Source organism: Camelus ferus, chromosome 27 (genome assembly GCF_009834535.1).
Source record: "Camelus ferus isolate YT-003-E chromosome 27, BCGSAC_Cfer_1.0, whole genome shotgun sequence".
Taxonomy (NCBI): domain Eukaryota; kingdom Metazoa; phylum Chordata; class Mammalia; order Artiodactyla; family Camelidae; genus Camelus; species Camelus ferus.
The window spans coordinates 10964683-10978705 of record NC_045722.1 but is presented as its reverse complement, the minus strand read 5'-3'; the positions used below and the strand labels follow the sequence as shown (position 1 = coordinate 10978705).

Sequence of the window (14023 nt, the reverse complement as noted above, 5' to 3'; positions counted from 1 at the left end):
GCTTACCTGGCCCTTTCCCTGCGGCCTCACAGCCTCTGGGGCTGGACACCCGCATCTCACAAAGGTCAAGTTGAGCTGGAAGGCATTCATCTTTTGCTTTATATAATGTTATTGTTTAAACTGTCTTACAGCAGTATCTGTAGAAACACAGCGAAATAAAAAGAGAAGCGGAGGGGTGGCCCACACTCACCTGTCAGGATGGCGCTCGGGAAATTCCCGCAATTGGAATACAGGTTTGGTCTCAAATGAAAGGAGTCCTGTGGTTCTCGGGGGCCCTGCTGCACCAGGGGCACCTGGAAGCATCAAAGCTCATGCTGTAAGGAACGACCCCCGCTTCCAAGGAGAGGATAGCGCAGTGTGCTCCCAGAGCAAAACCAGACATGAAAACTGTCTTCTGGTCCCTTCTCTCCAGGATCCCAGAGTGCTTTGCTGCTGCAACAGCCTACACAGAACGTTATTTTCAGGCCGGGGGATGCTGGGGTGGAGGAAGGGTTCCTGAGGGCCACTGTGGGTGACTCGTCCCCGTTCGCACACTGCCCGGCCCACCATGCCATCCCAGGAGACACTACTGGTTTCTTTGGGCCCTCTGGTCTCAGCCACCACCCTCCTCAGCACACTGAGGCCTTTGGAAAACCACCAGCTGTGGGAACCCTTCAAAGGCTCCATCTGTTACCAAGAAAGTGATGGGTTCTTTTCCTCTTTGGTTTCTAGAAAAACGAGGAGGTGGGACCATTTCCTTCTCTCACTCAGAGGGAGGAACCACAGGCAAGCTCCTCTCTATGAGAAAGCCTCTGTAAGGATGGTTTAGAACTTGGGCCCATTTTAGGTGGCTTTCCTGAAATTAATTTTCAAACTATTTTTTTAAATCTTTCAAAAGTATTTGAATTTCCATCATTTTTCAGAGAGACACTGACTTACCTAGACTCAAATGGCTTCTTCAGAAAATGGGGAGGCAAGGACTACTGCTTACCACAAGGTTTCCCCACGGCCTAATCAGGAAATACCTGTCTTTATTTTTTATTATTATTATTATTATTATTATTATTATTATTATTATTATTAATTTCTGGAAAATTTCTCTTCTTCTCTCCTTAGTACATCCTGGAGCCCAAACCACAATTACTGAATACTGTAAAATCTAGGGATATTAAAAATGGTCAGTGTTAGGGAGCAGCTAAAAACCAAAAGAAAATGGCTGAATGAAAGTATCCTCAGGAAGGAACCCCCGCCCCTGGCCAGGACAAGCTCCCAGGAGGCCACACACTGTGCAGGGCACAGCAGCTTGGGCAGAGGCAAGGCCCCTCCCTGTGTCTCAGTCTCCTCATGTGACAGATTCATGGATGGCTATGCCTCCTTCCAGTATGAATAATCCACAATTCTATGGCTAGAGTGTCACACACAAGTCTTCCATTGCTTGTTCAAACAGGTCCTCTGACTAGGCCTGACATTAGATAAGGCAGCCAGCCCCAGCATTCCAGGGCTCGGGCCACACCAGGCTCTAGGCACCGAGCACATCTGCGGTCAGAGAAGTGGAGGACCAAGTCTGGGGGGCATGGGTTCCCTGGGTGGAGCAGACCGACTGCGGCATCCCCACCCTGAGGCAGAGGCAGGCTGGGCGATCACTCACCTGCTGAGGAAAGGCTGGGCCTGGCCTCATGGACTGCTGGTCAAAGCTCACATCTGGGAAGAAGTTGGTCAAAGATGAGCCCTTCAAGGAACAAGGAGTGGACCGTTTAGCTTGGAACTCGGGGCAACATGAGCGTTCCCTCCTGACCAGTGTTCCTGGTAGGACTCACCTGGGCTGTGAGGAGCTGGAAGTCTGACTGCGGCAGCGATGAAGCTGCATGGGGCTGCTGAGCAGGGGGCTCCTGGGTGCAGGGCTGCTGCAGCAGAGGCTGGGGGAGGTCCTGGGGCGTGGGGTACGGGGGCGGAGGGGACACCTGGGCTTGAGCTTCTGCGGGCAGGAAGGAGAGCGGGCTTCGATCTGAGGACACCATCTGAAAAACAAAGCCACTGACTACTTAGCTTCTGAGTTTCTAGTTTCTAAGTCTTTTATGATTAGGGAATGTCAAAGTAAGGAAAAACCCTGAGATTTTTTCCCCACCCTGGTATTCTGCACTATGCTCTGAGAAGCCTGCTTCTGTTCTTTCAAAATATATTTTAAATCTCACTTCCCCACAAAGCATTTTCCATTCAATGACAATTTCTATTGTCTTAAAAAAACAAACAAAACAAAACACAGCCAATTTAACCAGTTTCCTCTCAGTTTTCTCAGTGAAAATTGTGTTTGTTTTTTAAAGCCATAACTTCTGGTTAAAAATGGAAGACTGAATAAAGCATTTAGCTCTGCTGTCTCCCAAGACTCTACTAAGACCCCAAAATAACATTAAACAACAATAAACAACACTAAAACAATAATAAATAACACTAAAATGATAATAAACAACACAGGGACAAAGAAAGTGGGAGAGAAGAAAATAGCAACATGATTTGGAAAACGAAAAGCAGATGGACAAGTAGGAACTGGCTGAGCAGAGCTGAGAAAGCCAAATGCTAAGCTGGCAGCCGGGGGAGAATCTAGAGGCAATCTGCCTGACATCACAGCATCCCTAGCGGGGCCTGGAACTGGGGCAGCAAGCAGCAGCGGGTGAAGGTGCAGCTACCCGGAGGATGCGGACGAAGCTGACGTGGGCAGCGGTTAGGCTTCAGAGCCCCTGCCTGGCGGGAGACTGGGGGCTGCACTCTGGAAAGAGTACAGCACAGGGTCTTCGCACAGGCTGCACCAGACCCCAGAAGGTGGGGCACCACCGAAAACAGGGTTTATAAGAAAGCTCACTGTCAAATCTTGAGCCTTCCACCTTTCTTTCCCAGCTCAGCTCTCAGAGTGCTGGAATCCAGGCAAGAGCCGGGCGCGAGATCAGGAGAGTGTCCTTTGGGGATCTGACCAGCCTAGGAGAAAATCCAACTTACGACACCAGAGGTTCCCCAAGGAAATGGCTGAGTTAGATCACTCTACAATGAAGACCATATTCAACGAGCCCACCCATCTATACAGAGCTTCCAGCCAGTTTGTGTGTGTTCTGTTCTTAAATAGGAGTACGGTGCCAAGGATCACCAGACCATGAAGAAAGCATCTGAATGACAGTCAGAGACCCAAGCAGACAAACAGAGAAAAGAAACTTGGAAAAATCTATGGAGGAAGAAGTAGTCATGAAAAACAAAATTATCATTATAATCTATAGGGCTGTTAAAAATCCTTATCTGTTAGAAATACATATTAAAATATTTGTAATACATATCTCAATATACATTTTTATGAAGTAGGTATATGGGTGAAACAAGATGACAAAAATGTTGACAGTTGTTGATGAGAAATCATGGGTACAGAAGGATTCATTATCTTATGTTCTGTACTTCCATGCAATTTGGAAAATTTCTATTACAAAAAATAAATGTAAAAGAAATCAGGGGGGGAGGATATAGCTCAGCGGTAGAGTGCCATGCTTAGTATGCATGAGTTTCTGGGTTCAATCCCCAGCGCCTCCATCAAAAAATAAGTAAGTAAATAAACCTAATTACCTCCCCACCTAAAAAAAAAACAAAAACAAAAACAAAAACCAGAACAAAAATTACCACCAAAAACCTCAGAGAGGTAAAAGATGATGTTGCATCCATGGAATAAGTATGATGTTATAAAAAAGGGAACATTCAGAGAATAAGAAGAAAATTATTGGCTATTTAAAAGTATGAGAGGAAAAATGAAAACCTCAACATAAGGTTTGAAAGATAATGTTGAGAAACTCTTCCAGAAAGCAGAGAAAAAAGACAAAGAGAGAAAAGAGAAGAGAAAAAAATTGGATGTCAGAGGAGAAGTACAGATGTGCAACAGTCATACAACAGGAGTGCAGGAGAAAAAAGAGACAACTAAAGGGAAGAAATCATCAAAAAAGTGATTATGGAAAATTTTCCAGAAATGAAGGAGATGAGTTTCCAGATTGAAGACACCCACCATCCAGCCAGACTCCTATCAAGCCACATTATCTTAAGTTTCAGAATACTAGGGACAAAAAGAAGATCCTACAAGTCTCTCGAGGCAAAAAAGGGAATTTCATTCAAAGTCTGATGAATCAGAATGATACTGGATTTCTCAGGAGCAACTCTAGAAAGTAAAAAGCAATGGATTAATACCTTCAAAATTTCAGGAGAAAATTATTTCAAATTTGAATTCTATACTTAGCCAATTATTCATTAAATGGTGGGTAGAATGAAGGCACATTTAAGTCATATCAGGTCACACATACTCTTTTTGTAAAGCTATTGGAAGATTCGTTTTTAATTGTATTGAAAGATTTACCCAATGCAGAGACTTTGGGATTGAATAAATACAATACACACAGAAAACCAGACCAAGAGAAAAGTAAGACATTTATTAACTCCCAGAAGAAAACAAATGCTCATTTTGTTATTTTACAGTAAACTACATGGTTCCACTCTGGTTGCATTATTATAACCATGAAAACACCAAACACTGAGTATTGCTCTAATCAAAATTATAACAAATCACCCTGTGAGGATGAGGAGGGTGAGTAGGAAATATGTGTGTGTAGTGTGGGGTGAGAGGCTTGAGAGACTTGAAAGAACTAAATCCTAATCTTCCATGGTAGGATGTCATTAGATAATCCCTAACACTAAAAATCTAGAGCAAAATAATAAAATAACACCATTATACCAGACTGCCTAAAATGGTTGAAAACGGCCATCTCCAATGCAGTTTGGTGCAGCCACTGTGGAAAACAGTATGGATATTCCTCCAAAGGCTAGGAACAGACTTACCATATGACCCAGGAATCCCACTCCTGGGCATATATCCAGAAGGAACCCTACTTCAAAAAGACACTTGCACCCCAATGTTCATAGCAGCACTATTTACAACAGCCAAGACATGGAAACAGCCTAAATATCCATCAACAGATGACTGGATAAAGAAGATGTGGTATATTTATACAATGGAATACTATTCAGCCATAAAAATGACAACATAACACCATTTGCAGCAACATGGATGTCCCTGGAGAATGTCATTCTAAGTGAAGTAAGCCAGAAAGAGAAAGAAAAATACCATATGAGATCACTCATCTGTGGAATCTAAAAAACAACAACAACAACAAAAAAACCCCAAAACCAAAAAGAAATATAAAACAGAAACAGACTCATAGACATAGAGTACAAACTTGTGGTTGCCAAGGGGAAGAGGGGTGGGAAGGGATAGACTGGGAGTTCAAAATTTGTAGATACTGACAGGCATATGTAGAATAGATAAACAAGATTATACTGTATAGCACAGGAAAATATATACAAGATCCTGTGGTAGCACACAGCGAAAAAAAATGTGACAATGAATATATGTATGTTCATGTATAACTGAAAAATTGTGCTTTATGCTGGAATTTGACACAACATTGTAAAATGACTATAACTCAATAAAAAAATGTTTAAGAAAAAGAGAAAAAGAAAAAAAGAAAGGAAAAAAAGAAGAAAAAGAAAAATAAAAAAGAAAATGGCCATCTCCAGGCAATGAGAAATATGGCTGGTGGCGGCTAGTGGGGGAGGAGAATACCATTGTTGCTTCATAACAAGCCCTTTAGAAATTTGACTTTTTTAAACTATGTGCACGAATAACACTTTTTTTAAAAAAAATCTAAATATTAAGCAAACCAAAGATGAGAACATCTGAAGGAGATGCTCTCTGTCCCTCCAGTCTCCTTAAAACGTAGCTGGAAAGCAAGAGTGATTTTTTTATACCCTATAAAATAATCTTGCAAAATAGAATTAAAGGCAACCCAATAACGTAAAAAGAACCATTAAAAAACAATTATGAAATACGCCCTGACCTTCTACCGAAAGGGATTACTCATATAATAAAGATCCCGTAGCTAGTAATTGGTACAGGGTGACTAATGACTGGGTCTGCTAACTCCTTCCGCTGTATTCTGTCAACTCCTTCTTGCTAAATCGTTACTCATTTACAGTGAAGTGATGAGTAAACGATGTTATAATGTATTTAGGGCGTGACCAACAGGTTGAAAACATATTCACTGGTGACTGTGGTAAGGAGAACCACCCTAAGATCTTAGAATAGAAACAGTCAACAAGTCAAAATATGACGTTTCCACCCTAAATTTCTATAAAAGGCTTCTGACTTCAAAATGTGCCTCTTTCTGAACAGACTTCTTCCAGTCCTTTTATAGAGATATGATCCTATCGTACCTAGTACTTCATCAGCAAGAGAAGCATTGCTTCTTAAACCTGTCGTTATAATTAGGAAAGAGGTCTAATCCAGTATCAAAGTTTCAGGAAGGTATTTAAATGTCTTCTTTGGCTTTCCTCTGTGACTTAAAGTACTCATACAGTCAAGTATTGATTTTCCATACCAGATTAAAAATCCCTACCTGGCTTCCCCAAGCTCTCTTAGATAGACCTGGATTGTGTTCCTCAACACCCTACTCTGTCCTCCAACCCAAACTTCATGAGTTAGTGACCGCAAACTGTTCAGTGCTTGCTTAAGAGTAATCAACACAACAAATATTATTAGAAAATCATTAGTGCATTCTGAATTATTCGATTTTGCATATAAGTGAGAACTGACTGCACTGGAGACCTCACGGACAACGCCTGGTGTGAGGACCTAATCCGACTCCTATATGCTTCAGTCTGTTTCACTGTGAGTTTGTGGCTTTTACCTGCGAGGCAGGATACGGGTTCAGAGGGCTGGTTGAAGAGAGCTGTCTGCTGAAACCTTGATGTGCTTCAGGGCCAGGAGAAAGTGTGAGAGGGCTGACGGGGGGCTGCCTACGCCGAGAGGGGCCGCTCAGGTTTGTGGTGGAAAGGGATGGGTTGCTGAGGGAGAAGAGACGGAGCGAAGGGTGAAGAGCAGAGGCGCTGGGGGCAGATGCCTGGGGGTGGCTGTTTACGGAGGAGGAGAGTGCTGTCTTATTGAGCGTGGCCTGGATGGAGGGGTTGCTCCGAGAACTCTGGAGACCTACAGGATGACAAATTCACAAGTTACTTGTCATAATTTCTGACCAAATCTTCTGTTTTCCAAAGATTAAAGAAAACTTAACTTCCTATGATTTGTATTTGATGATGATTCTGTATGAAAAAGATCTCCTGGGCAACTCTCCTACTGAAAATGGTGCCAACGGCAAGGAAAAGACGTGCCAAGACTGAGAGGGACGATGCCATCAAGATGAGAATGGCTTTTTCTTACAAAGAATGAGAGCGCGCGAACCACCCCTGGGAGAGCAGGACGCGGTGAGCAGCGGCAGCACAGACCAACGCCCGGTGTGCTCTGCTCCAGCCCAAGGAGCACACCCAGGGCTGCGCAGCTGATTCTGTTTAGGTCCCCCGGCTGCCTCCATCCCAGGTGTCCAGCCAGGACAGCTCTGCTGTCCTTTGGAAAACATCCTTTCACTGAGAGTTGTGGCTCTTGGGGAGCTGCCTCAATGGACCTCTAAATACCCCGAGCACAGCAGAGAGTCACAGGAGGGGACACTCCATGTCTCCTGCCCCAGGGTTCCTTTCTTTTTGTTTTTCTGGCTCTTGAGAAATTGTTCATTACAGTCTATTCCAATTTAGGGAAGAAAAAGTCTTTGCGGGAGCTTTGTTTCACGTTAGGGGGAGGGTAGTAAATTTTAGCAAGAGCAAGAGAGTTTGGAAAGGCATTTCTATGACACAGGCTGCTAGGGCACCAGCTCCAGGGACCCTGTCCTATGCCCTGCTGGCTCCCTGGCACCTGGCCCAGGGCCTGGCGGAGTGGCTTCACTCCAGGAATGAGTCCTCTGCTGCTGCTGTGCACCTGAGCTGGCGAGCTCCGTGTTTCAGAGCCCAGCCCACCATGCTCGTACCAGCAGTTGGAGCGAGCAGAACTGTGTGCTGTCTCATGTTGGTACAAAAAAAACTAAGTGTTACATTAAAATTATGGCAATGAAGAAATGACCAAAAAAAAAAAAAAAGCATTTTTAGCTGGCAAATGATTTTTTAAAGGAAGGAAAGTGTCTCTGATAAAACTGTAAGCAGTTATCCCACCATTCAACTCCCCATGAAAAGGTCAGAGAGTTGGGTGGCTCAAATAAGAATTAAAATTAGAGCTAAAGATATAAATTTAGATTTAAAAAATCATTCAGAAAGAAAGCACAAACATCTTAAAAAATATATGTGAGGCTTTGTGTACCGTGCACTTTAAGGAGTGCATAGAAACTGTAAAAAACTTAAGCACTGGTTCTGACATATTCTGGAAAAAATAATGCTTGTTTGAGGAAAATAACAGCCAGCAATTATACGTAGGATTTTCAGCTGAAGCAGTGTCCAAGGATGTACTGGAGAATGCCAGCTTCCCCAAGACCCAAAGGAGCTAAGTGCCAATGCTGCTTTACTTATGTGACCTTGGATGTCCTTGTTCACAGAGACTTCACCAAGGTCACGTAAGTAAGGCAGCAGAATAATAAAATGACAAAAAAATAAAAAAATAAAGGTGGTCTCTGGTATTAGTTCTTCAAACCTAAAATTATGTTGTACAATGGCAGCATCGCTGTAATTGACAGAGAACCTTCCAGGTGACCACACTGAAGGGGACCACTCTCATTTGAGTGGTGAGTTCTGATTTGCATGGACAAGTCTTACTGAACCCAGAATGGAAACCAGCACAAGCACTTCCCCCACTGACAGACCATCACTGAGGATTCCTTCTAAAAGAAATGGTCCACCATTCTTAGAACCCTTATGGCTGGGGGCCGTCCTGCAACACTGGGAGTAAGAGAGATTAATTCCTGTCCGAGACATTGATAAGAGCATCTGTCAGGGTTCAGGCAAATGTAGTCATGTTTCAACCTGGGGGCTGAGCTGCAGGCACTCAAACTCATACAGTAACACCCAAGTCACATCGTGGGTAGCTTTTTAATACAGCTACATGCCACATCTTTAAGCACTTCTGAAAATTTGAACCAATAATTTTGAACTGTGGTAGGTTATTTAATATATACATCTATTAAGTGTAAGTATTTTCCCTGTATCCACTGTAAATTTTCTAAAATTCAAAATATTCTCTTTAGAAAGCCAATGGGAAATTGGAGGGACCTAGAGAGACATCTGTAATTATTAAATATCATCATAAATTGATAAGAGCCACAAACGTTCCACTAACACAGAACAGAACAGACACTTATTTCTCAACTCTCAAATCTTATTCTCCAAGTCCCTGGGACACACGGGCTGGTGAAGACAATGAAGAATGAGCTTTAACAGAGCTGTTCCAGAGTTCATCAGATCCAGGAGAAACAGAACCATCAAAATGAAATGCCAGCAAGTTGAGAGGTACAGGAGCAGGTAGTTATCATCTCCAACCCAGAGGGAGTCACTCTAATTTGGTGACTTACTAACATGCCACCTGGCCAGGGACCACTTACAGGTAAGCCACCAGGGGACATAGGCAACGTCCTTACAGAGTGGGGAGCGCTTACCAGAAGAGCTTCTTATGCCCAGGTGAGTCATGGCAGCAGGGAGGTTGCCCATGCTGTTCCCCACACTCATGCTACCGAAGAGGTGGTCGCTGCTGTCCAGGGAGGCTGGCAGGGGCGCTGAGTAGTGGAGGTTGGTGAGATCTGGCAATGACCCCCCAGTGTTCAGGGTTCCCAGAAAGGGTGAGAGGCCTATGTTTTGACCATTGTGTGGAAAAGCACTGAAAAAAGAAAGATAAATATTATTTTAAAAATGCATTCAGCTCTTGGGAAATAGGACCTGTATGATACTCTTCCTCGTTAAATAAAAGCAGTGGGTATCAAAGATCTAAGTCCTTGTGCTGACTCTGCCTCTTCCTTGTTCTGAAAACTTGCATCCCTGGCTTAACTTCTCTGAAGTGCAATTCGCTTACCTGTTAAGCTGGACTAAGGATGTCATCCATGCCCACGTTACAGGAATGTTTTCCGAGACAAGATTAGATTACTGATGCAAAAGTACTTTGAAAATTATAAAGCACTGTATAAACTGCGAGGTACTGCTGTGTATTTATATGGTTCTTTTCGCTACATTTCTAAATTATCTTTCCTACCAAAAAAAAAAAGTATCTCTGTATCAACCAGATACCTTCCAAGATATACTTTTTCAATTGCAGTTTTCATAAACTTTAAAGTGAGGAAGAGATGTTACCATTCATTTGTCAGAATCTGCTGGGCGGTCACTCTGGGCCCAGGCACTCGGCTCAGTGCTGGTGGTGTGAGGGTGAGTGAGCGCAGTGTGTGCGTTCACAGTCAGGCCCGTCCCTAACATCTGCAGGCCTGGAGGTCTGCACAGTCTGCTTAAATTTTTTAAAGTTATAAATCAAATCAACAAATCCTTAAGTGAATTATGTTTCATGTTTCTTCCCTTGACAAACTGTACCTTCGTAATTGCTGGGAAGGCCAGATTCAAGCTTAGAATTCTCTGACTCCTTGGAGCTCTGCACAAGAACATTAGGAGAGGCAGCCCTGGTCCTCAGTCCACCCCACCATCTCTCCTCGCCAGCCCTGTTCTGCACTGCAGGGCACACAGGTAGCTATCCCAGCCTAGGGGCTGAGATCTGGCCATACTCCGCATCCCCCGGGCCCTCCTCCCAGGCCAGGTGGTGTGTTCCCCTGTGGTACCTGGGACACTTGATCTTGAGAGTGGAGTCCTCTGTGGGAGTGTGGGACCCAGGGAGGGGCTGCCTGGCCCAGGTCTGAGGGGGCACTGCTCGTGGGGTCCACAGGCAGACCAGAGACAGACTGGTAAGGTAAGCAAGTGCAGGATGGCAGGAAGCTTGCTGGGCCAGGCCTGACACAAGTGATGGCTGGGGACACAGAAGCAGGAGTTGTCATTGTCAGGATGGGTGGGGAGGGAAGGTCTGACCAAGTACGTGTGCTCAGGGAACTGCAGGCAGCTTGGCACAGCCATGGGGTCACGAGTCAGGGTAGAGCGGGGAGTATGGAGAGGGCATGAGGTAGGCGAGGCAGGTGAGTGAGGAAACAATGGTATGATAATGTGCTGTTCTGAAGAGCCTGGACCAGGGACTGCGAGACACAGGGAGCCCAGGTTTAAGCTGGAGAATGACATTTGAGAAGTGCCACTGTGGTTACAGTGTGGAGGATGGCTTAAGGGAGCAGAAAGAGAGGAGGGAGAACAGTCAGAAGCGACTGTGTGGGCCAGGTCTGATCTGGGAAAAAAAGAGAGAGGTTGAAGAGGAGAATGGCTGGAGGAAGGTGCCATTAGCCAGGAACAGGGGAAGATAATGAATTCGATTGAAGACACTTCATTCAACACAGCACGCATCAGCAGGTGCCTGCCAGGTGCCAGCCACTGGCATTAGGGCCTCAAGAGACTAGGACAAAGCAGGGAGATAGAGCCACAAAGAAAATAACTTGCAATATAATACAATTCAGTAGTGCAATGACGGAGCCTGATGGATGAGGTGTGGAGGGAACCAGCAGGCAGAGGGGGCTTCCTGGAGGACGTCTGAGCTGAGCTTGAAGCCTAAAGAATTCAGATGATCTAGACAGGCAAATCATTTCAGGCTGAGTTCCCAGCATGGGCAGAGCAGAGAGGCACGTAACCACAGTGTGCCCATGGAACTTAGCCACCGCAGGAAGGTCAGGCTTAGGAGGGGCGGATGTGATGGGAGATGGGACCAGAGAAGCAGGCAGAAAGCACGAGACTTGAACTGACGAGCTGATGACAAGAAGCCAGTGGGAGGTTGAGAGCAGGGAATAGACATAATCATTCCTAGGACAGCATGGCTCATAGACTTGGGGGAGGGAGGGCAGGGTGTAAGGAGCGGAGTCTGGAGGCAGAGAGGTGAGTTATGATGCTGCTGAATAATCAGGCGAGACATAATGAGAGCACGGGGAGAGACAGGGAGGGACTCGAGAGATGCTCAAGGAAGTACTCAAGAACGACTCCTGACTTTCTGGAGCAGGGACTGGTGGAACCACGCCAGCCAGGACAGGGGACACGGAGGTATGCAGGTAGACTGGGGATGAGGGTGGGTGGTGTGGATAAGATAATGATTCTGTTTGAGACACTGAGGTAAGATGGAGGGACATGTCATGGAATGTTTCTTGAGGAGAGTTCCACTGGAACAGTGTGGGTGGAAGCCAGGTCACAGGGGGTCGAGGAGTGGACAAGGAGCCTCAAGAGTAAATATGCTTTCAAAAAGTGTGGCTGAGAATTCTGGAAATGAGAAGGAAGTAAATAAAACAGAATGCAGGGTCATGGAAGGACTTTTTAGTGCAGAATCCTTTAAATGCAGAGCGGAAACTTAGTAGAGAGGGAAAGGTTGAAAATACAAGAGAGGGGAGGATAAAGCAGAAGAGAGGGGACTCACAAAGGGCCCGGGACATGGGCGAGGCAGGCAGCCTTGAATAGGAGGGACATCTGTGTCTCTGAGACTAGAAAAAAAGATGGCCAGAGGGGAATCGGGGCAGGAGGGAGGCTGAGCGTTCACTCCCAAAGGCTTCTTTTTTCTGGGTAAAAGCAGGGCTGGGATAACTGTGGGGGCTTGAAAAGAAGTGGGGAAGCAGGAAGGGTGTTCAATTTGATGGATAAGGAAGAAGGACAATTTTGGTTGTAGAAAAACTGAATGTGACATCTTGTCTCTCAGAAGGCTGGTTGCAGGGTTAAAGGTCAAGGACTAGGAGATAAACGTGAGAACCCAGAGCTGCTCACCATGAGGGCAGACGGGCTCTCTGACTAAGAGAGGAAAGATCCATTGGATGCTCAGGTGGGGATGAGGCAGAAGGAGGAAGAGAAGGGCAGAAATAGCATCTGGTGGCACAGAGCAAGGATGGAGATGGTAACTGGGACTGGCATGACCCAGGTCATCAGTGACATTCAAGACAATTTCTCTCCAGTTGAGAGAAATACAAGTTTTAACCTTCCAATTATGGTTGCTACCTGCTGGAATCATCTCTTGGAGCTGACATAAGGCAGGTAATATTCTCCCTGCTTCAAAACCCTCGGATGATTCCAACTTACTTCAGGCCACCCCAGCCTCCATACTGTCCAGGCACACTCCTGCCTCAGGGTCTCTGTACTGTTCCCTCTGCCCTTCCCTTCACTTCATCCCGGGTTCTGCTCACTTATCATCTTATCAGAGAGGCCCTCCCAGACATCCATCGCTGCCTATCTCCTTACTTGGCTTTCTTTTCCTTCACTGTATTTACCAACACATGACAAACATTATATTTATTTGCTTAATTGTTTTTGCCCATCTCACTCCACTAGAGCATTAGCTCCTTGAAAGCAGGGACTCGATCTGTTTTGTTCCCTGCTTTACCCCAGAGCCTAGAATTAGGGGCTCAATAAACACCTGGATGAATAGGAGTCACTGAATAAATTCTACCTCTAATATAAGAGCAAGAAAGCAACTTTCCTTATCTATGAAACACTTGCTTCAAAACCCTCAGGGGTGGGGACAAGGGGTTTAAAGCACTGCAGCCCCTTCTGTAAGGCAGGCCTTCGGGGCCTTGATCATTCGTTTGTCTGAGGACTGAGCCACAACGCATTCTTGTGAAGAATCCTGGCCGCATCTGTGGGGACATCCTAACCCGAGGGATGCTGGCCTTCTATCAGGCATGTGTCCCGGCAGGCTTTCTGACTTCCTGACCCTCAGCTCAGCGGGCCGTTAATGACATGGGTTTATGTTTAACTAGCCAAAAAGAACTTCTGCACTCCAGCCACTCAGTAGGAGCGCCCCGAACTCGCTGCTGCTAATGTTCACGGAAGGCTGTATTAACCAGGAGATGGTAAATAAGGACGGCCTGATGTAGACTTGGCTCCTCTCCAGACCCTCTAAGCCCCGCACTTGTTCTCAGCTACATCAGCAAGGGTGCCGTTTTCAAACCACGTGATTTTGGCCCTGGAAAGAGTTGCTGTTTCTGATTTGGTTTTGGTCCAAGCCCGTGGGGCAGCCCTGAGGGACACTGTGGTGTCTCAGGACACTGTCCATCGCATTCCAAGG

At 45.4% G+C, this 14023-nt stretch overlaps 1 protein-coding gene across 3 annotated transcripts in view; it reads right to left on the bottom strand.

The window, feature by feature from the left end:
• CRTC3 (CREB regulated transcription coactivator 3) overlaps nt 1–14023 on the bottom strand; it is an 87776-nt gene that overhangs the window by 3926 nt on the left and 69827 nt on the right. For all 3 annotated transcript variants that reach the window (XM_032469346.1, XM_032469345.1, XM_014565968.2), the window contains exons 10-14: nt 9516–9733; nt 6741–7039; nt 1797–1997; nt 1628–1708; nt 191–293 (exon numbers count right to left, since the gene is read on the bottom strand). In XM_032469346.1, coding sequence (XP_032325237.1) covers nt 191–293; nt 1628–1708; nt 1797–1997; nt 6741–7039; nt 9516–9733 — 902 coding nt within the window. The remainder of the gene's footprint in view (nt 1–190; nt 294–1627; nt 1709–1796; nt 1998–6740; nt 7040–9515; nt 9734–14023) is intronic.